Raw genomic sequence first — 23103 nt, 5'->3', positions numbered from 1 at the left:
TCCAAGGTAGACGAATTCCTCGACCACCTCGAATGTATCCCCGTCTATCGTAACACCCAGGCGGGACCTGTCGCAGTCGATTCCGCCCACAATCATGTACTTTGTCTGCGATGCATTCACCACCAGTCCGCATGACAGCTTCTAGCACAATGTTGAACAGCAGCCACGGAAGTCCATCAACTTGTCTTAGTCCCATCCACCGTTGGTTGCTTCGATCAGTCCGGTAAGCTTCCCCGCCCTACCCATTTCTGGCGTTTATTTCTGGATACAATTAACCCAAACTGTGTAAAACGCTTTTAATATTGCCCAAGAAAGACATCACAATCGCTAGTTGATTTACATAGTCTATTTCCCACTCCAAAAGCACCACCAAGGTCAATGGCGGACCATCACTGCAGTCACAGTAACCCACATTACGATGCGGCTAAAACATCGACACGATAGCGATGCAGGCCTCGATAGGGTGCAAAATATTTCCAATTTTCACACATGCTGAATTTCCCTCGTTCGTTTGTTTGCAAAAGTACGCTTATGCCTCTCTGTGCCGAACGCATCATTCTCTGCCAGTCATTTCCCCAGTTGCATTGGGTTGGGGTAGATTGAAAATATCAACTACATATTATTGGGAGAGACTTCGGCCAATAACATTTTAACGCGATTGCAAATGCGAGAGCGTCAGATTCATTTGGTTAAACATGACGGACCAAATGTTTCATTCAATGTTCAAATGTTGGTTGCAGATTAGAATAATTGCCATGATTTTAACAAGCTTGAAAATACTTGTAAGATGAAGAAATAATCATTTATCAGTTCCCACCAGTGGCGTAGCCAGAAAATTGGTCTGGGGGGCGGTTTCCTGAACACTTTTTTTTACCAATTTTTTTTTTATTTTCTTTGGGGGGGGTTTTATGTCCAAAACCACCCCCGTGGCTACGCCACTGGTTCCCACAATAACCGAGTGGTTAATGGACGGTCCCAAAGGATACAACGAAAGGACAAAAAATGGTAATATCCTCCCAACGTTTCCATTTGAATTCGCTGCACATAGCCGGCGTAGACGATTTCGGCAAAAAGCATAATCCCATCGTTCTCCGGTTCGTTCACTCGTTAAAATTTCGATCAACAACTTCAGTTATAGTTTGTACACAGACAACCATATGTAACACTTCGTTGAATATTTGTAAACATCTATCGACAATGAGGCATGTTATCTTCTGAACATGTTCTACAAAGTGTAGAATGTGCAAATAAAATTGACCATTCCATTCGTCCCATTGAACACCAAATGAACTTCTCAAGAACGAAGTCTGTAGGTCTGAGCTTTGTATATCCGTGCATGCAGCATGCTATCAACGAAACGGATGAGTATAGCACTAGATAGATGTAGGACACGTGACAGCAACCTCCCAATCTCGGCGAGGCTCGGAAATAAGTTTTTTTTTGGCTCAGTGGGAAATTGTGGCAGTCAGTCAGTCCTCTGCTACCCGCTGCTCGGTTCGGTTCAAGGTTCCACAGGATAGTCGGAAAAGTGCATAACATCGGAAGAAAAGCGCTAATCGCGTGTCGGTACGTAATTACCAGTTGCAGCAGTATACAGCTGAGAAAGTGTGAGGTTCGACTTTTGCCACTGCTAGCTTGATGAATAATAGTTCGCAACAGTGTCACGAAGAAAAGTTTCAATCGTTTATTCATGAGGACTCGTCGCCTACACTGCACGTTGGCAATTTTCCCACACAGTACATATATGCTTGTATAGGATAACGAACGAACACTCTAGAATGAAGCTGCAAAGGGGCAAAGCTAATTGAATCCTGTTTTATGGGGTCCCGTGGTGGGGTTCTGTGTACGACTTAATGCTCACCCTTCCTGCCGGTTGGTTGCTGGGGCAATTTTGTCGCAGGAAGTTTAATTAAATGTGTGTTTATGGCTGAACAAGAAGCTTATGCCAATATTAATTGGCCTGCGTGGAAGACATATTATCATTGATGTTTTATTCCAAGTAAATGGTACTATAAAATATAAAATGAAACATCGTTTTTAATAATCTGAATATAAATCAATTCTCCCGCTATGACAAGAACTGCATGTTCAAGGAATGAGTGATCGATAATGTTTCAGTAGTAAACGACATAACAAGATAAAACATATTTTACTCACATCTGTCTAGACTTATATATACATTGTATATCTTACAGCGTCTTTTAGTCAATGTTGACCGGATGAATCCTTTGTGATTAATTCGTCAGGAGGGACAAACTAATTCCCGCCAAATATCAAATATCTCTACTGGCAAATTAGAATCAAACAATAAACCGTTGCTATCGCTATTTGATTTTAAAAGGTAATTTTTGATCTAGCAAAAGTTCTAAATATTTAGCTTCACTAGACCAATCAATTGGAACCCCATTCATAGTGACAATATGTCTGCTAGAAGGTTTCAAATAAGAAGCTCTCGGCTTATGAGGAAAAATTATAAGCTGAGTTTTGGAAGCATTCGGGGAAATTTTCCATTTTTGCAAGTAAGTGGAGAAAATATCCAAACTTTTTTGCAATCTACTACAAATGACACGAAGGCTTCGCCCTTTGGCTGAAAGGCCCGTGTCATCTGCAAACAAATATTTTTGACACCCTGGTGGTAAATCAGGTAAGTCAGAAGTAAAAATGTTATACAATATGGGCCCCAGTATGCTGCCTTGGGAAACACCAGCTCTTACAGGTAATCTATCAGATTTAGAATTCTGATAGTTTACATGCAGTGAGCAAGCAGATAAATAATTTTGGATCAGTTTAATAATGTACAGAGGAAAATTAAAATTCATCAATTTTACAATCAAGCCTCCATGCCAAACACTGTCAAATGCTTTCTCTATATCAAGAAGAGCAACTCCAATCGAATATCCTTCAGATTTGTTGAGTCGAATTAAATTCGTAACTCTTAAATACTGATGAGTGGTTGAATGCCCATGGCGAAAATCAAATTGCTCATCAGCAAACATTGAATTGTCGTTCATATGAACCATTATTCTATTTAAAATAATCTTTACAAACAGTTTGCTTATTAAAGAAAGCAAACTGATTGGGCGATAAGTAGAAGCTTCAGCTGGATTTTTGTCCGGCTTCAAAATTGGAACAATTTTGGTATTTTTCCATTTATCTGGAAAGTATGCCAATTGAAAACTTTTGTTAAATAAATTAAGCAAAAAGGATAAAGAACTCTCAGGAAGTTTTTTGATAAGTATGTAGAAAATACCATCATCACCCGGAGCTTTCATATTTTTAAATTTTCTAGTAATAGATCTCACTTCATCCAAATTAGTTCCCAACGACGGGTCAAAAACATTATCTTGATTGAGAATGTCTTCGAAGCTCCGTGTAACCTGATCCTCAATTGGACTAGTGAGACCTAGACTAAAATTATGGGCACTCTCAAATTGCTGAGGAAATTTTTGAGCCTTTTTATTTCCCTCTTTAAGCGCTGGAAGAGGCTTTTGAGGTTTATTAAGGATTTTCGTTAATTTTCAAAAGGGTTTCGAACTGGGATCCAATTTCGAGACATTATTCTCAAAGTTGGTATTCCTCAGAATAGCTAAACATTTTTCTTAATTTCATTTTGCAAATCTCGCCAAATAACTTTCAACGCGGGGTCGCAAGTTCTTTGGTATTGCCTTCGCCTTACATTTTTAAGACGGATCAGTAGCTGAAGATCGTCGTCAATAATAATGGAGTTGAATTTAATTTCACATTTAGAAATAGCAATGCCTCTGGCTTCGACAATTAAATTTGTCAAAGATACGAGCGCATTGTCAATATCACTTTTGGTATCTTCCTTTGGAACATCAAAATTCCTATCGATATATCTATATATATAAAAATTAAATGGTCTGTGTTCGTATCCGCATAACTCGAAAACGGCTGAATGGATTTTCTTCATTACTTCAGCAGATATGTTCATTATCGTTTCCGACGGGTTTATATGATATTTCCTCATGCGTAAATTACGAATAAGGTTGAGTAAATCGTGAAATACTAAAATTAAGATTCGTATGGAAATTTTGCATGGGCATTTACGCCTACTATGCAGGACAACGTCTGCCGGGTCGACTAGTCTTTTATATAAATCCCAATCAGCTCTATGATAATTTAAATTAGAGCTGATTGGATTAAAATGGCTTCTTGTGAGATTTCAAATGTCACAGGAAGGTGATCAGAGTCAAAGTCAGCATGAGTTACCAATTGGCCACACAGCTGACTTGAATCCGTTAAAATTAATCAATTGTAGAAGGATTTCGACTGGAAGAAAAACAAGTAGGGCCATTGGGATATTGAATAGTATAATATCCCGCAGAACAATCTTCAAATAAAATTTTGCCGTTGGAATTGCTTTGAGCATTATTCCATGAACGGTGTTTGGCATTGAAGTCACCAATTACGAAGAATTTTGATTTGTTGCGAGTTAGAATTTGAAGATCAGCTTTCAACAAATTCTTTTGCTGCCCATTGCATTGAAAAGGCAAGTAGGCTGCAATGAAGGAAAATTGTCCAAAATTTGTTTCAACAGAAACTCCCAAGGTTTCAAAAACTTTGGTTTCGAACGAAGAAAATAATTTATGTTTGATACGTCTATTAATGACGATGGCGACCTCACCACAGGCGCTGTCAAGACGATCATTTCTGTAGATAAAATAATTTGGATCTCGTTTGATGGAGAGTCCTGGTTTTAAATACGTTTCAGTTATAATGGCAATATGCACATTATGAACTGTTAGGAAGTTGAATAATTCATCTTCCTTACCCTTTAGAGAGCGGGCATTCCAGTTTAGAACTTTCACACAATTATTTGGATCCATTTTTTGTGTGTACTTTATACCAACCTGAACAACTTCAGGTATGGTATTTGCTTTGAACATCGTACAGCTTCTGTCTAATAAGAAATGATTTGGCGCGTAAATAAGAATTGTGGTTCCAATAGCATCATATGGTGGCATCGGGAGAGACTCGTTGCAATGTGTACAAACCATACACGACCATCGATGATTCTCCAAATGATGAACATCGATCGCTAGAACTAATTAAGTATTAGCCGAAAAAATAAATATGCGTATCGTTGCCTCCGTTTTTGCCAGTCTCGGTAACAGTGACTTTCATTCACTGCTCGAGCCATCCCCAGAAAGGATGTACGGCAAAGACGGACGCTTCGATAATTTATTTATTCTCAAATGGCCCTCGCATACTACAACACCTTTCAAACAATTTTCACACTTGTCGCTGCCTAGCGATAACATTCAGACTCCGTTTCTTTCCCATCTGCTTTCCTTTACACACTGCTCCCTTCCTCTATACGAGCAGCATCGAGACCGATATGCCAATAAAATAAAATTTAAACTGATTACGGTCGCCCAGCTTCTGTCTAATACGTAGGTACATTCGAAAAATTGGAATTTACTGAAGTGCTTGCTATCCGTTGAGAAACAGCAAAATTTGTTTGTGGATTGTGGTGGGTATGAATTGCTCGACCGGTAACTGCTTTCGAATTTTGAGCGTTTGAAAAAATTCTACACGGCCGAATCTGGGATCCGATTGGAATTTCCCGTCATCAATTTTGCACGGGAATTCAAAACTTTTTTGCGTGAAGGGCATTCCTAGAAATTGGATTTATGATTGCCCCCACAATTTGCGCACTTAAATTTATTGCGGAAATTTTTCCATGTAACACGGACATGGGACATAATACAGGCCTTTTCCAAACTTTTCATATTATTTAGTTCACTTTTGTTAAAATGAAAAATAACTTTTTCATCTTAATTACTTGGACTGGTGAAAATCCAAGTAATTGAGAAATTTCAATTTTAATCGCATCCACTGATTTATCATCATTGATTTATTATCACATTTGAACAATCGCTCATTTTGTCGTCGTATGTGAAGAATTTAAGGCGCTTCTCAGTTAAATACTGAAGAAGACGTTTGCGATCGTCAAAGAATCCCGGCAAAACGCGGCACCCTTCCTATCAATCTGAAATGAAACCGTAGCTCTGGCCGTCCGGAAGATGCTCCCATTCGAAGCATTCTTCGAACACGACGACACACCACATCGTCCCCGACGCCAAATGACCGGATGAGCCGCTAAAATTTCTTGATTATGATGATTCCCTGATTCCGGAGTTCTAATCTCCGTCCATCCTTAAACATTGTAAACCTAACCGCGAGTCACCACGAGTAGGTTGGCTTATTTCCTCTCTTACTAATTTAATAATAAGATTATGTCGATTGTACATATCACAAAGAAACGTGGCTCCGTAAAGTGTTTTCACGCTTGAGCCTACCAAATAAACGAACTTGGAAAAATCTGGAATGAAACCTTGATACCCTGAAGGTTACTCAAGATTTCATTCCGAAAGCCAGAAAACTCGGCAACAGATACCACAATTGACACCTGAATCGAATCACCTGGGCTAGAGGTAGATTCGATTTTCTCAAATTCGTCATTAATCAAATCGAACTGATTGCTCAGTTCAATTGGAGAAGAAATAATGTCAACGTTAGAGTTACAAGGAATATCTGAAGTCTCCAGCTTCCTTCTATTTTTCCGCGCTTGGGCAGGACGCTCTTGAAACCTTGTTTCTTTGAAGGAAGTGGAAAATTCAGAGACTTCCCTTCCTCTTGTTTTTATTAATGCTCATTGCTGAGCGTGGAGATAGACGAGCTCGGTTGTCTAATGGCTATCGCTTCTGCCTTATAAATAGGAGGTCGTGGGTTCAATTCCAGGCTCGTCCCTTTCCTACTTTGTCTGTGTTTCACGCTATACCAAAACAATTTCTACTGTTATAACCTTCCACACAATCCCAAAACCTCCCGTGGCACCTATGAGAGGTCGTAGAGTTCTCTGCATCTTTCTTAAGTAGGTGTCCAACAAACCATCCTTCCCATTCCTCAGCATTCGCAAGGACGTGGCCAGGACAGATCTCGACTATTGGAGAGTACATTGCTTCCATCTAAGAGTTAGTGATTAGTCCCAAATCAATATCTGTGGTAACGGATGAAAGTGATGCTACTCTCGTACAATAGTCTTGGCTTGTACCACCTACGAATTTGTGCGAACTGCTAAATGCTAATGCTAATTGCTGAGCGTGGAGACGTGACCTTCTAAGAGGTTTTCTTTTCCAGAACGCTGTCCCTGCAGGATTACCAACGCTTGTCGGAATTTCACTTCCGCAAACGGGTCCAATGTAAAACGAAGACACGGGTCCTTGCAAAGATCGTAACGGGATCAGTGGGTACAAATAGCGCTGAGAAATAGCTTCGGGTAGTATTAAAAACTTCCTTCCGCAAAGAGAGAAAAGAACCGCACAGCACGAGAGCACGATGCTGTCTGATCAACCGGCTTTAATTGAGTGCAAGAAACAGCTGTTATGATGGACATTATGAGCCGGTCACGTCTTAACAGTCAAATTGGGATTAAGATAGAAAAATTAGTTTGACACTCATTGTTATGACTCCGAAATGAATGCTCTGCCTCTCCGTGAGCACCACGGGAAAAGAAACGTTGGTTAGTCGGAAAGGTAATTCATGTGGAGCCACCTTGGTAAGCGACTAAAAATGTACTGTAAACGAAGATATTTTGGAAACTCGAAGACGCAAACTGTGTTTCAAATCAATCCAACGCAAAATCAATGTGCATCGTTTAATAAGCTTCTACAGTTTCATCACTTCGCGTGCTTCCGCACTAACTGGCGTGATCAGCATCAACACGATCGATTGCACACTGATTAAACAAATTCCTGCTCTTCGAGGCAGACTTTTTTCCACTTCCAGTTCTCCCGGACTAGAAAGAAGCGCTCTAAAAGACTTCACAAGGCCAAGGACCCTAGGAATCCACAGTTTTACTGATCTGATACTGATACTGTACTGATCTAATTATATCTAATTACATTTACACTCTGAGTCTGTCGTCTTAAATATTGAGTCGGATCACTTTTGAAAAACTAGGATAAAATAGTTAAAGATACTTTTCGTTTTCTGTACACACTGAAGACGTTTTATAGAAGAAAACTAAATACGTATTTGTCGACTCAGAATGGGATTATGTAGTAAGCGTTAATAGAAAATTTTGCATAACATAAAGTTTTAAAAACAGCTTCATGATTTTGTTTAGCGGCGCAGCCAAAAATTTTGATAATATACGATATGGTTTAAGTTTAAATTTGATTCGAAATTCCGCGGAATTCCGTTAAATTTCGTTAAAAGCAAGTTTTTTCTTGCGAAATGTTTGTTATTTTACAAAACGAAACGAAATCAAGAAATCAGATTTCGCCATGCTCAAATTCCGCGGAATGTCGTTTCGAACCATCTGAAACGAAATTTTTCGAAATACCGCATATGCGTAATCCTTTATCACACCAAACCATTAAATCATCGACAAACTAGCGCAATTCGGTACAATAATAAAATGAAAACATCGACGAAGAGAAATCGATCAATACAGTTACGCCCCTATGAAACTAAGCGCGAGATTTTAGCGGATGTCCCAAACTTCCCGGAAAACCATTGGCAATAAAAGAGGACTTTTGCTGTCGATTGCAGATGTAACATGCCGTTAACAATATTTTCTAAAAAAAAATCGATTGTGATTATCTTTTGGTATGTCACAGAGGACTTTCACTATTATCTCCACATATAACTCACCGTTACCGTAAATATTAACAAAATTTGCATCTCTGAAATCAAATTTTAGGATTAACCTATTTTACAGATGTTTCTGGTTTCCTGAGACCGTGTTTTGTGGTATTTGCTTTGAGATGAACTTTTGGAATTGGCCACTATTACGGAAGTTTCGGATTTCCCGGAGGGCCGTTTGTGGTCATCTCAGAAGACTTAAACAATTTATTGCGCACACAATTCGCCTGTATGGATGGTTACGAATAAAATAGCAATGCCCTGGAATATTTTTTTGGAATCGACCACTTATATGAATGTTCCGTATCTTCCAGAGGCCCGTTTCGGGAGCATTTGCAAGTCGTAGAAGACTTCCACAATTCATTGCACAGACATTTCGCCGGTATGATTGGTTATGATCCGGATCTTTCGCAGGACCGTTTCGGGAGCTGGGGTACCGTAAGACTTTCACTATTGATTGCATCCATAATTCTTCATTATGGAGGATAACGAAATAATGCAAATCTCTGGGATAAACTTTTGAAATTGGCCATTTTTATGGATGTTCTGGATCTTCCGGAGGACCGTTTCTGGGGCATTTGGATGTCACAGAATTCTTTCATTCTTGGTTGCACTCATTTTCGCCAGTACAGATGGTGCCTAAAAATCGCGAAGCTCTTGAATGAACTTTTACGAATGTTCCGGATCTTCCGGAGGGCCATTTCGGGAGCATCTAAGGTTCACTGAAGCCTTTCAAATCAAAAGCTTTGGGATGAACTTTTGGAATTGGTCATTTTACGGATGTTCCGGATCTTCTAGAGGGCTTTCCGATGACCGCTCGAGGGATAATTGTGCCCAGAAATGGCGTATACAAGACAGCAAATACAGTTGGGATCATCAGAGCACATGTTTGCAAGCAATTTTATGTTTCATAACACGAAACCCAAAAATTTGGTGCCAAATTGAAAAGCTCAAACAGTACTTCTTTACTACAAGTTCCCCGGGGAGTAGAAAGGTCAAGCCCCATGGGCTTGTTCTGGGAACCTACCGCTTTCGTTTGGTGTCTAAAGATCGAAAATCGGTTGAAATTTGAGTGTTTGTGATCGTGATGAAATCTTGGGTCCAAATGGACTCCAATGCACAATGTGTAACTTTTTTCTAATGCATTAGGAAGGTTAAACTTATGATTACTTTTTGTGAAGCAAATTGTAAATTAACTTACACTTGAAACTTTTGTCGTCTACCCAATTAAGTACTCACCGAATTATAAGCGGGAACACATCATTTCCATCTGGCGCCCGGAAGTCCCTGTAGTACAGCAGGAATGGATTCTTGGTTTCAACGAACAACGGCGGAATTCCACCCCCAGTGGCCGACACTATACTAATATCTGCACAATTCCGGAACGTTTCCGGTTTTCCACAGCCAACTCCTTCCGTACCGTTATCACATCGACCCCACATGTTCCCGGTATAGTAAGTCCACTGTAGAACACATTGGGTGCAGGTCACCCGACGAGGTAGTTTCACTCGATACCGGAAGATCTCCTTCTTACCCGACTCCGGGGGGATCGTGTACCGAACCTCACTTGTTCCCGACAAATAAAGCGGATACCGATCAAAGCACTCCTGCGTAGCCTCATAGTACGGATTGTTGTTCGGACACAGGAACAACTCAAACCGACCCATATGGTTGGCCGTTAGTTCGATCTCGACATCGATCTCCTGTCCGGCAAAGTACCGCCGAGTGACAATACCCTTGCCGAATTCTCCACCCGCTTCATGCGGTCGCGGGCTTCGAAGGTGATACGCGTCGCCACACACCCCACACTGACCCTGGTTCAGTTCCCACTGGATGGCGTACCCGCCGCAGAACAGTTCGTTGTCGTTGTAGTTTACCGAGTTGGGGAAGCCAAAGCGCCACATGGCATTTCGCGCTGGGGGTTCCATCAGCCGGCCATGACCAAGCACCACAGTACAGCAACATAACAGCTGCAAAAGGACCAGCAGCTGCTGGAAAAGCAGGGTGCTCCCTCTGGGTCGCATCTGAAACGGGATACGAATGAATAGATAATTAGTTTTAAATTTTAGTCTATTTACAGGTTTTATGAGTATGGCGAGATCATTTGGGTTGGTCGGTTGGATAGGGATACTATGTTGGATTCCAATCAATGTTGCGATCGATAGTAAGAATAAATTCCATAGTCAAGCCACAGACAAAAGACATAGCACATTGAACATTATCTCATCAAATGCATCGTCTTAAAAACACTAACTTCTGTTGTTTTCACTAAGTTGGACAAATCACGAACCAGTGCGCAAACGTCAAATTTGACCAAATCCGATGCGTTCGCCAGGAGTGAGTGATTGGCCAACTACTGCATATTTAAATTGACTAGGTAATCAGTGAACGATGCAAATTTCACGAGTGTTATGTCTGTTTGTCTGTGGTCAAGCTATTAAAAATTCAATATTTAATCACGAATCATTTAAATTACAGTCCCGCCGTACTGCGATCACCATACGACAATCACCAGCCAGTATGAAGAGTACTTCGACATCGACGAGATGGGAAACAACCGAACTGAGAAGAACGTTGTAGACCTTCTGCTCTATGTTCAGTTGTCCAACAAACAAGAGGAAATTGCACTTCTTCTGTCGGCCAGCAATCGTTCTCGGCAACATCCCGATTACGAGAAAACCTACGAGATACGAATTAGCAACGTGTACACCGTGATCTACAAGGAAACTCTCCGGATGTCAGCCCACCATAGCCATTCGTTCAACTTCTTTCCGGCCGAGCACTTCCAGCTTCACATCAAGATCACCCGCAAGGGTTTGATCAGCGTCGTAATCGATGGCCTGGGCAAACCAATTCTTTCCGTAGTCGACGAACATCCGGCGATTGATGTTCACTACGCCAGCTTTGGATCGCGAATGAACGCTTATCCGATTACGTGGTACTTCAACTGTCGGTCACCGCCAACGACGGCCCTACCGGAAACGGAAAAACCCGGCGATAATGAAGGCGAAGACCACTTCAGTCAGAACGATGCCGCCGAACTGGATGAGAACAAGTGTCCCGTCTGTCCGAAACCGGCCAAGTGCGAAGTGGTGGTTCGTGCCTGTTCGAGCTCCTCACAGGATCTGCTGCAGATGAGCGACGCCGAGAAGCAGAAGTACTTTTTCTACTTCAACGTGTACTTGAGCAAGAATGGCAAGACTGGGAAGGCGATTGCGTCATCCGGGTTCAACAATGATAACAAAATTGATTAAGATGGGTTAAATGAAAAATGAAGTAGAAAATCACATATCGTTCAATTTATCGCATATCCCTTCAATGGCAAATGAATTTCTCCAACTTGATATCTTGGTAGTTTGCTGATTCCTATCTTTAAAATTGTTATAGAATGTAGGTCGTATTTCCAGAGTTTTAACATATCAAATTTTAAGCAAAACATGAACAAAACTTCAACTATATACAAATTACATAAATTCTCATTGTTCTAGCATTGTGAACTGTTACAGAACCAAGTTTTAATATTTGCAATTTCTTCAACTTAGTACACATGGTAAAGTATGACAATAAATTATTCTCAGTAGGTAATGGATTTTTTTTTCTAGTTTATATCACATTCATTCTATCGTATATCTATCGCATATAATGTCCATCCTTTCCATCCAGTCTAAGGAGGACCTGCATATCATTGATTTTGCATTACTGAAACCAGATTAGCAATGAACGTTGCAAGAGCAATTCGGCCAAAAACTAATTTGTGCCGTTGTGGAAAACACATCTGCGCTCCACTACTGGTGGAACAGGAAACACGTTAGAATCCATCATACAGTGGGCAGTGAATTAATTCAAATGAACTGACGACCCAGGGAAACGGCAGAAAACTGTTATCAGCTGACATGGTGAATGCAAATGTGTTTTGAGTAAATGAGTAGATGTCGGCCAAATCTTTCAATCAACGAAGGTGCGACGTGTGGGTATGTTTCCTGCAGCAGGAAGGAATCTGTACCACAGGATTGACTAAGATGCGTCGTGATTAACGACGAGCACTAAGCAATTGCCAGAAAGGTATTTTCATCAATACAACCTTGCCATCGACGCTATGTTGACGATATGTTTATAACATACAGTGGGTCCAAAAAGTATTCGTCTAGCTGCATATTTTTTAGTAATATATAAAACTTAGGTGTGATAGAAGCGATATCAAAAATTTTCTTCTAAATTTGTTAGAAAAGTTATCAGTTCATGAGAATTATTCAAAAACAAATAGAAATTTCAATTACTGTCAACTGGGGGAAGATGATCATTGAGGTGAAGATGATCATTTGATGTGTCAGTCAAAAGTGCCAATTTTTTTTATGAAACGGTAGTCAGCAATATTCTCCGTTCAAGTAATGTTACCGCTAGGTAGAAATCCGAGTTTTTCGATTATAATCATGAAAATGTATTTTGTGGAAGAAAGAGAGAGATAGTCATAAATGACGCTATTTTCGTTTCAAATATTGACTTCATAGACTACTTTACGTAGTAAAATCAACAATCATACAAATAACCTAGTGTATTTTGACTACTAGGCTATAATGATTTTAGTAGAACTGTCTTGATCAACTTCACCCCAAACCAGATTACTCAAAAAATGTGTGATAATTTAATTTATTTTAATAAATGTGAACGCATTTCAGAAAACTAAAGTTGTTGATTATTGCAACGTATAGCAGTACATGTTTTGAAAATATTTGTTTCGATTTAAAATGTAAACACACATTGTTATTGCATGTTTTGTCTTAAAAATGATCATCTTACCCCAGTTGACGGTACTTATTCTAGTATGTATAAAATATCTAAATTTCGTCAATTTCGCTCTCTCAGGGTCTGTATCAATTGGATAATTAAACTGAAATTAAACTTAAAAGTGGCATTTCAATAATTATTGAATAACCATGCTCGCAGATCAAGATTAATTTTAACAGACATCGAATCATTTTCCATTGATGTCCTACACGGAATCCTGGGAGTACCGCGCTAATAACGCATGAAATTTCTATGAGAAGTTGAGCCGTTCACGTAAGGGCCCCTCGTCACAGCCCGATATGTGTAAGAGGACATGAACGGGAACCTTCTTATAAACAAGCGTGAGGTGATCCAAAGGTGGCGGCAGCACTACGAAGAGCACCTGAATGGCGATATGGCAGACAACGGTGGCGGTATGGTAATGAACCTAGGAGCACGCGCGCAGGACATGCGACTTCCGGCTCTGAATCTTTAGGAAATCCAGGAGGAGATCGGCCGGCTGAAAAACAACAAAGCCCCTGGAGTTGACCAACTACCATTAGAGCTGTTTAAACACGGTGGTGAGGCACTGGCTAGAGGGTTGCATTGGGTGAATACCAAGGTTTGGGAGAACGAGGTTCTGCCGCAGGAGTGGATGGAAGGTGTCGTGTGTCCCATCTACAAAAAGGGCGATAAGCTGGATTGTAGCAACTACCGCGCAATCACATTACTGAACGCCGCCTACAAGGTACTCTCCCAAATTTTATGCCGCTGACTAACACCAATTGCAAGGGAGTTCGTGGGGCAGTACTAGGCGGGATTTATGGGTGAACGCTCTACCACAGACCAGGTGTTCGCCATACGTCAGGTATTGCAAAAATGCCGCGAATACAACGTGCCCACACATCATCTATTTATCGACTTCATAGCCGCATATGATACAGTCGACCGGGACCAGCTATGGCAGCTAATGCACGAAAACGGATTTCCGGATAAACTGATACGGTTGATCAAGGCGACGATGGATCGGGTGATGTGCGTAGTTCGAGTTTCAGGGGCATTCTCTAGCCCTTCGAAACGCGCAGAGGGTTACGGCAAGGTGATGGTCTTTCGTGAATGCTATTCCACAACGCTTTGGAGGGAGTAATACGAAGGGCAGAGATTGACACGAGTGGTACGATTTTCACGAGGTTCGTCCAGTTATTTGGTTTCGCCGACGACATTGATATCATGGCACGTAACTTTGAGAGGATGGAGGAAGCCTACATCAGACTGAAAAGCGAAGCTAAACGGATTGGACTAGTCATCAACACGTCGAAGACGAAGTACATGATAGGAAGAGGCTCAAGAGAGGTCAACTACCACGAGTTTCTATCGGTGGTGACGAAATAGCGGTGGTTGAAGAATTCGTGTACTTGGGCTCTCTGGTGACCGCCGATAACGATACCAGCCATTCCTATGCTAAGAGCTCATGCTTAGCGTAGCCAACACCAACACCAACGCCAAGCAACGTACGTCAAATCTAAAAAGCTTAACATCATAAAACATCCAAATTCAGCTTTCTTCAATATGCAACTTTAATCGGGAATATTCATTAAATATGACTAATGAGTTTAAATGATTCAAAACTTATCTATAGGATCAATTTTGATTTTACTTACATGGAGAACAACAATTTGTCTTTTATTTCACCGTGAGAAGCTAGAGCAGAATTTAAAAATAAATCCTGCTCTTTTATTGTTGTGGATATTTTTAATTATCAAGCTACAATCATTGGTGTTGTTGACGATTGTTGACATCTCATGCAACTGACAGCGATCTCTCTGCACACTGTGCCCGGGACATGGTGGCTATTTTTAGGCTAAGGGAGTTGGATAGGGATGTCTAGAGCCTGTTACCAGCAGAGAAATTCGGAGACGCATAGTGGCAATAAATCGTACGTACTTTGACTCCGCAAGACGCTCCGATCGAATAGAGTTCGCCGCCGTACCAAACTGACTATCTACAAAACGCTTATAAGACCGGTAGTTCGCTACGGACACGAGACCTGGACAACGCTCGTGGAGGAACAACGTGCACTTGGAGTTTTCGAAAGAAAAGCGCTGCGTACCATCTATGATGGGGTGCAGATGGCGAACGGTACGTGGAGGAGACGAATGAACCACGAGTTGCATCAGCTGTTGGGAGAACCATCCATCGTGCACACCGCAAAAATTGGAAGACTGCGGTGGGCTGGGCACGTAGCCAGAATGATGGACACTAATCCGGCGAAAATGGTTCTTGACAACGATCCGACGGGAACAAGAAGGCGAGGTGCACAGCGGGCAAGGTGGATCGATCAGGTGGAGGACGATTTGCGGACCCTCCGCAGACTGCGTGGCTGGCGAAGTGCATGCACCGAGCTGAATGGAGAAGACTTTTATGTATTGTACTATTGCACAGGCCACTACGGCCTTAGTCTGGTAAATAAATAAATAATTGATGCGTTGCTTAGCGCATCTTTAGCCGAATCCAGCGCAATACTTTCGAAGTTGGGAAAGTTGCCTGTATTTGGAGAAAAATCCAACTTCGATATAAAAAGCGGTATAAATTTATTCCAGATAGACAATATAATAGTTTTATTCGCATGTAGTTACACTAGCACACTCTAGTGGTGTCTGGCAACATTTTTCTCTATAATCAATGACAGACCAAATCAATACCAAATTTTCAAAACGACTTATCTGCTTTTGTAAACAAAAATCAAAACGTTACCATCAACACGTAAGGGAAGGCTTCTGTTATCTGTTGGTGGTGTTGGTTTGTGTGGGAGTCCTATCAGATTTGTCAAATCGACGTTTGAATCTTTGTTTACAAAAGCAGATAAGTCGTTTTGAAAATTTTGTATTGAAATAATGTTTTTGTTTTGTTTGAACTTGGCGCGGAAGTGAGAGTAAACATGTTCTGGTATGTATTTTATGTTTGCTATACAGTTCTATCACAAACGCCCGAATAGACCAAACGCCCGAAAAGACTAAACGCCCGCAAAGACCAAACGCCCGACAAGACCATTCGCCCGAATAGATTATATGCCCGAATAAACTCTTCACCTTACTTGATGAAAAAATTTTTGTGACTAATTAAAAAAATATATATATGATTTCCCTATCTCACGCTTCCACGGGTCGTCCGATGACAAAAGACCGCCAGCTAAGGGTTGTGTACTTAGCTGGTAGTGCAGCCTGGGCAATGTTGTCCTTCTGACATCAGCTAGAGTGAGAAGGTACGCCTCGAGCGTCTGTTCACCAGGAGGTGCAGCTCAAACAGCGTCTGCCTGGTACCCAGCGGCTGATTAACGAAATGCTGTATCGCGTCAGCTATACCTAAGGTGGCAGCCCCATCATCGCGATGAAGGTAACGCGACCCCGGTAAGGTAGCTTACTGAAGCCTCTCAAATACCACGAAAAAAAGAGAACGTTATTTTTGGCAACCGACCCGGCAACGAAATAAGGACTATGATTGGAAACTCGGTACCTGGAATGTCAGGACCCTAAATGAACCTGGACGAGTGAGCCTTCTGGCTCGTGAACTGCAGAAGGTTGGAGTGAACGTGGCTGCTATTCAAGAAGTCCGATGGCCTAGATCCGGAGAACGTGAATTTCGAGCCGTGGATCCCACGACCAATACTGCATTCAAGTATAACATCTATCACAGCGGCGGTGAAAAAGCAGAGCATGAAGTTGGTTTCGTAGTGATGGGCAAGCAGATGAAGCGAGTGATGCGGTGGAAACCCATTAGCGAACGAATCTGTGTGTTGAGGATACGGGGCAAATTCTTCAATTACAGCCTAATCAACGTTTACGCACCGACAAACGATAAATCCGACGACGTGAAGGACACGTTTTATGAATGTCTTGATAGAGCCTATGGAGAGTGCCCAAAGCATGACGTGAAAATTGTTATCGGAGATGCCAACGCTCAGGTCGGTAGAGAGGACTTTTTCCGTCCCATAATCGGTAGGGAGAGCCTTCACTCCGCTACTAATAACAACGGCTTACGGCTAGTAAATTTGGCAGCTGCCAGAGGAATGGCCATCAGTACATAGCACCTACTTTGCACGAAAGAACATCCGAATGCACCCCTTGGAGACATCCAAATGGTGAAACTTGCAACCAGATAGACCTTGTTCTGGTGGATGGGCGCCATTTCTCGGATGTTATCGATGTGCGGACATTCAGAGGTCCGAACATTGACTCTGATCACTACCTCGTTGTCAGTAAAATTCGATCACGGTTGTCAACTGTATCGAACGAAAGATCACAGCGAACGATGCGTTACAATATCCAGCGATTGTCGGTGGAAGGAGTATCGGCTGAGTACCGCCAGAAGCTCGACGAACGGATAAGTGCAATCAACGTTAGCGACAACATCAACGATCTATGGGAGTCGATCGATGGAGCGGTGAGCATAACAGCACGAGAAGTGGTAGGCACTGCACAGAGGCGACCCAGGACGGGTTGGTTCGATGTGGAGTGTCAGAGAGTGACAGACGAGAAGAACGTTGCCAGAAGCCGGATGTTGGTGTCGGGTACCCGATCGAATAGAGATCGGTACAAGGAAGCAAGAGCAACCGAAAAACGAACCCACCGCAAAAAAAAAGAGTACGAAGAACAAGTTATTAGTGAGGCGCAGGAAAAAATGGAGCAGAACGATATGCGGAGGTTTTACGAGGCTGTCAATGGCCTGCGGAGAAAGACAGCGCCATCTCCCGTAATGTGCACCGACCAACAAGGGAATTTGCTGACAGCAAAAACTGAAGTGGCTGAAAGGTAGAAGCAACACTTCGGGACTCAGTTGAATGGAAGAAGTGACGGTGCATGGATGAAAAGAGTGTATAATAGCGACGATGGACAAGCTATGGAGTCACCTACACTAGATGAGGTTAAAAAGCTGTTAAAGAGCTGAAAACAATAAGGCTGCGGGGAAGGACCAGCTCCCGGCTGAACTTCTCAAACATGGCAGTGAGCAGCTTTATGAAGTTCTGCACCATATTATGTCGAAAATATGGGAAGACGAGGAAATGCCTGCTAGCTGGTTGGACGGCCTCATTTGCCCTCTCTTTAAGAAAGGGCACAGATTGGAGTGCGCCAATTACCGAGGAATAACCCTCCTTAATTCGGCGTACAAAATTATGTCCCGTATTCTGTTCAATTCTGCGAAATGGTGAGTTGACATCCGGGAAGGGGCGCCTAACATAGCTCTGGTCCTCACAAGTTCCAATACTCACGCTTCCACGGGTCTTCCGATGACAATTGACCGCCAGCTAAGGGTTGCGTACTTAGCTGGTAGTGCAGCCTGGGCACTGTTGTCCTTCTGACATCAGCTAGAGTGAGAGGGTGCGTACTATGGGGTCTGCCTCGGATGTGGTGGGGTTCGATAGTGGACTCTGTTCAACTTCTATGCAAAGCAGCATGCCACCCCAAGCAGGCCCTATCAAAGCGACCGTGTGCCGCTCAAAGCGCACTAGCCTAGTCCTGGTGTTGGGTTGGACTTTAAACAAATTTGACCTGACTGATCGAGCGTCTGTCCACCAAGGAGGTTCGGCTCTAACAGCGTCTGTTCTGGCATCCAGCGGCTGAGTATGGAATGCTGTTCCCCGGAAGCTATACCTAAGATGGCAGCCCCATCCCGGTGTATAGGGAATCTTGGGTCAACAACCTACTGTTCCTGAACCATCAATTTGTTCGAGAATCCGATAATGAAAGAATACGGACTGATTTTACGGCGACGACTCTTAGCGCGAAACAACGGACACGAATAGGAACATGGAACGTTTTAACCCTAGCCCAGCATGGTAAATTGGCACAACTTGCCAATGAGGCACGCCGCATGAAGCTTGAGATCCTGGGACTGAGTGAAGTCCGTTGGCCAAACTTTGGAGAACACAGAACGCCGTCGGGACAAGTTCTGCTATACTCTGGTTTACGAGGTGAACACGCTCCCCGGCATCGCGGAGTTGGCTTCCTACTAAGCGCTCAGGCACACTCTGCGCTTATGAAGTGGGAACCTATAAGTGAAAGGATAATCGTTGCCAGATTTAGAACACGGGTCCGAAACCTTACTATAATCCAATGTTATGCGCCAACCGATGCTGCCGATCTGCAAGACAAAGAGAACTTCTACAGTCAACTCAATGCCGTCGTAGATAGAATTCCGAAGGGTGATATCAAGATCTGTTTGGGCGACTTCAATGCGAAGATCGGATCCGACAACTCGAACCATGAGCGCATTATGGGACGCCATGGTCTCGGAGAAATGAGCGAAAACGGAGAGCTGTTCGCAGAATTTTGTGGTAATAACGACATGGTGATCGGGGGATCGCTCTTCCCTAATCGACCGGTTCACAAGGTCACGTGGGTCTCCCGTGACGGCTTTACAGAAAATCAAATCGACCACATCTGCATCAGCCGAAAATGGAAACGGAGCCTTCTTGATGTACGGAATAAACGTAGTGCCGATATCGCGTCTGATCATCACCTCCTCATCGGCGAAATACGCCTGCGCATTGTGCGGATTCGTCGGCAGGAGGAAAGAGTTGGACGACGATTCAACACACGCCGACTGGAAGATACCACGATGAAACGGTCCTTCGTCGAAAAACTGGAGACTGCAGATATTCCGGAAGGTGGCAGCGTAAAAGACATTGGACCGCCATCAAGAATGCATTCATCGCCACCAGTGAGAATAATCTGGGCGTGCAGTTCGTGCAGAGAAAACAATGGTTCCCCGATGAGACCTGGATGAAGATAGAGAAGCGAAGAGAAGCCAAAACCGCGATAGAGCGATCGAAAACCAGAGGAGCCAAAGTCTTAGCCCGTCAACGATACACGGCTCTTGAGAAGGAAGTAAAACGCTCATGTCGACGGGACAAGCGAGCGTGGGCAGACTCTCTGGCCGACGAAGGAGAGAGAGCCGCCGCAACCGGGGACATTCGCCTCCTCTACGATATCTCACGACGTTTAAGCGGGGCGAAGATGAATGCAACGATACGTGTGAATGACGCGAATGATCGATCAGTTATTGATCGACCCAACTGACCAGCTGAAACGCTGCACTATGGTCCAGGATACAGATTAACGCGGAAAGATGAATTTTACGCCAAAACTATATTTTTTAGAAAAAAATTTTGTTCTACAAAAATGTTCGAAATAGTAAGGCCATCATTATCGTTTTACCAAAAAATAGGGTGGCCCATCATATAAAAAAAAATTAGAATATATTTTTTTTTATTTCTCGGAATATTGACATGTTATGTTCTACAAAGTTGTAGCGCAGTTTATTTTAATCAATCTTGCTAAAGAAACTTTTTCTGTAGCTCTTGAGTTGGTTGATTTAGAGCAATTTTACCTAATTGGATTGGGGTGTAACTCAAGAAAACAGTATTTTTTATCTACTTTTTTTATTTCAGATTTCTCGAAAAAGTCGTCTTCAGGTGACTTTTAGAGCTCAAAAAATGCAACTTTTGATGGGTAAATATGCACAATATCTTTTTCCGATCAAAAGTTATAATCGTTTTCTGTCAAAATTACATTTTCATAAGTTGATATCTCCGGTTAGGGCAGACCAAAAAATATATTTACACGGCATTTGAAAGATAAATTAATATTCTTTATTATGTCAAAATATTGGGGATATGTTATTTTTATCTCAAGTTTTACCAATTTTACTAAAACCATGTTTTTCAAATAAATTAATATAACTCAACAACGGAAAAAAGATACAGACGTTATTCTCATAGCAAAACACGCGAAGCTCCAAAAGTCTTCAGAAGATGACATTCGTGAGAAATGAAAATAAAAAATCTACAGCTCTAACACTTTTATTAGTTTTATCATTATCATCGTATTGCAAGATTTACGAGATGGCATTTTCGGCCTAAAGCATACTTTTAAGAAAGAAAAATTTTCTACTAAGTTGTTCTGGATACTCGGGCCCTTATTATAAAGTTACCGAAAAATAGGGTGGGCCATTTTCTAAAAATGAAATTTTTATTTTTTTTATTTTGCGGAGTATTGACGTAAAATGTTCAACAAAGTTGTAGCGGCGCTTTTTCCAATCAACTTTGCTATATAAACTTTTAATGTAGCTCTTAAGCTCACTTGTTTAGAGTAATTTTACTAACCAGGATTAGGTGTCCCTCAAAAACAAGATTTATGATCTGCTCATTTCATTTTTATTTTTCACGGATGTCATCTTCTGAAGACTTTTGGGCTTTTCAAAACGCGTGTTTTGCTATAAGAATATCGTCTGTCTCTTCTTCCGTTGTCAAGTTAAATCAATTTATTTGTAAAAACATGATTTTAGTAAAATTGGTAAAACTTGAGATAAAAAAATAACATATCCCCAATTTTTGACATAATGAAGAATATTAATTTCTCTTTCAGATGCCGTGTAAACATATTTTTTTGGTCTGCCCTAACCGGAGATATCAACTTATGAAAAAAATGTAATTTTGACAGGAAAATGATTATAACTTTTGATCGGAAAAAGATATTGTGCATATTTACCCATCAAAAGTTGCATTTTTTTGAGCTCTAAAAGTCACCTGAAGACGACTTTTTCGAGAAATCTGAAACGAAAAAATTAGATCAAAAATACTGTTTTTTTGAGGTACACCCTAATCCAATTAGGTAAAATTGCTCTAAATCAGCCAACTTAAGAGCTACAGAAAAAGTTTTTTTAGTAAAATTGATTGGAATTGGCTGCGCTACAACTTTGTAGATTATAACATGTCAATATTTCGAGAAATGAAAAAAATATTCACTATTTTTTTTATATGATGGGCCACCCTATTTTTTGGTAGAACCATAATGATGGCCTTACTATTTCGAACAATTTTGTAGAACAACAGTTTTTCTAAAAAAATGATGTTTTGGCGTAAAATGCATCTTTCCGCGTAAATCTGAATCCTGGACCATAGTGCGCTGGTTCGAGCACTTCGAACAACTTTTTCAAGTTCCAGCCAGGCCATCACCACCTCGGCATGATCTGCCTAGGATCCGACGTATAACACGTGTCAATACCGAAGCTCCATCACTGCTAGAGATTCAAACAGCCATCCAAAGCATGAAATCGAATAAAGCCCCAGAGGTCGATCGCATATCAGCCGTGATGCTCAAAGCTGACTCCATGACATCCGCTCAACTACTGCATCGTTTATTTCGTAATATCTGGGACACCGCAACTTTCCCGGTCGACTGGATGCAAGGTATCTTAGTGAAGGTGCCCAAAAAGGGTGACCTGACTGTATGCGATAACTGGCGAGGCATTATGTTGCTGTGTACCGTTCTCAAAGTTCTGTGCAAAATTATCCTAGCCCGGATTCAGGAGAAGATCGATGCGACTCTCCGGCGGCAGCAGCAAGCCGGATTCCGTGCCGGAAGATCCTGTGGACCATATTGTCACGCTCCGCATCATTTTGGAGCAGGTCAACGAATTCCAAGAGTCCCATTACTTGGTATTCATTGACTATGAAAAAGCTTTCGACCGTCTCAATCACGAGAATATGTGGGGCGCCCTGAGACGCAAGGGGTTCCTGAGAAAATCATCGGCCTCATCGAAGCACAGTACGAGGCCTTTTCGTGTAGAGTGCTGCACAATGGGGTCCTGTCCGACCCTATCCGGGTC

The 23103-nt window shown here is 41.9% G+C and overlaps 2 protein-coding genes across 4 annotated transcripts in view; one reads left to right on the top strand and one right to left on the bottom strand.

Moving 5' to 3' along the window:
* Window positions 1–23103, bottom strand: part of LOC134207612 (uncharacterized) — a 259390-nt gene that overhangs the window by 11738 nt on the left and 224549 nt on the right. For all 3 annotated transcript variants that reach the window (XM_062683330.1, XM_062683328.1, XM_062683329.1), the window contains one exon: window positions 9913–10697. In XM_062683330.1, the coding sequence (XP_062539314.1) occupies window positions 9913–10697 (785 nt within the window). The remainder of the gene's footprint in view (window positions 1–9912; window positions 10698–23103) is intronic.
* Window positions 1440–12258, top strand: LOC134207613 (uncharacterized). The gene is made up of 3 exons (XM_062683331.1): window positions 1440–1566; window positions 10743–10837; window positions 11152–12258. Exons 2-3 carry the CDS (start codon window positions 10759–10761, stop codon window positions 11925–11927), a joined length of 855 nt encoding a protein of 284 aa, XP_062539315.1. The 5' UTR covers window positions 1440–1566; window positions 10743–10758; the 3' UTR covers window positions 11928–12258.

This window comes from Armigeres subalbatus, chromosome 1 (assembly GCF_024139115.2).
Source record: "Armigeres subalbatus isolate Guangzhou_Male chromosome 1, GZ_Asu_2, whole genome shotgun sequence".
In the NCBI taxonomy this organism is placed as follows: domain Eukaryota; kingdom Metazoa; phylum Arthropoda; class Insecta; order Diptera; family Culicidae; genus Armigeres; species Armigeres subalbatus.
The sequence above is the reverse complement of the archived record's forward strand: the minus strand, read 5'-3'. Positions and strand labels throughout refer to the sequence as shown.

Excerpts from the sequence above, each read along its gene's own strand:
- LOC134207613 (XM_062683331.1), top strand. The coding sequence starts at position 10,759 with ATGAGTATGGCGAGATCATTTGGGTTGGTCGGTTGGATAGGGATACTA. Across the intron at positions 10,838-11,151 it reads AATCAATGTTGCGATCGATA|TCCCGCCGTACTGCGATCAC; the intron begins GTAAGAATAAAT and ends TTTAAATTACAG.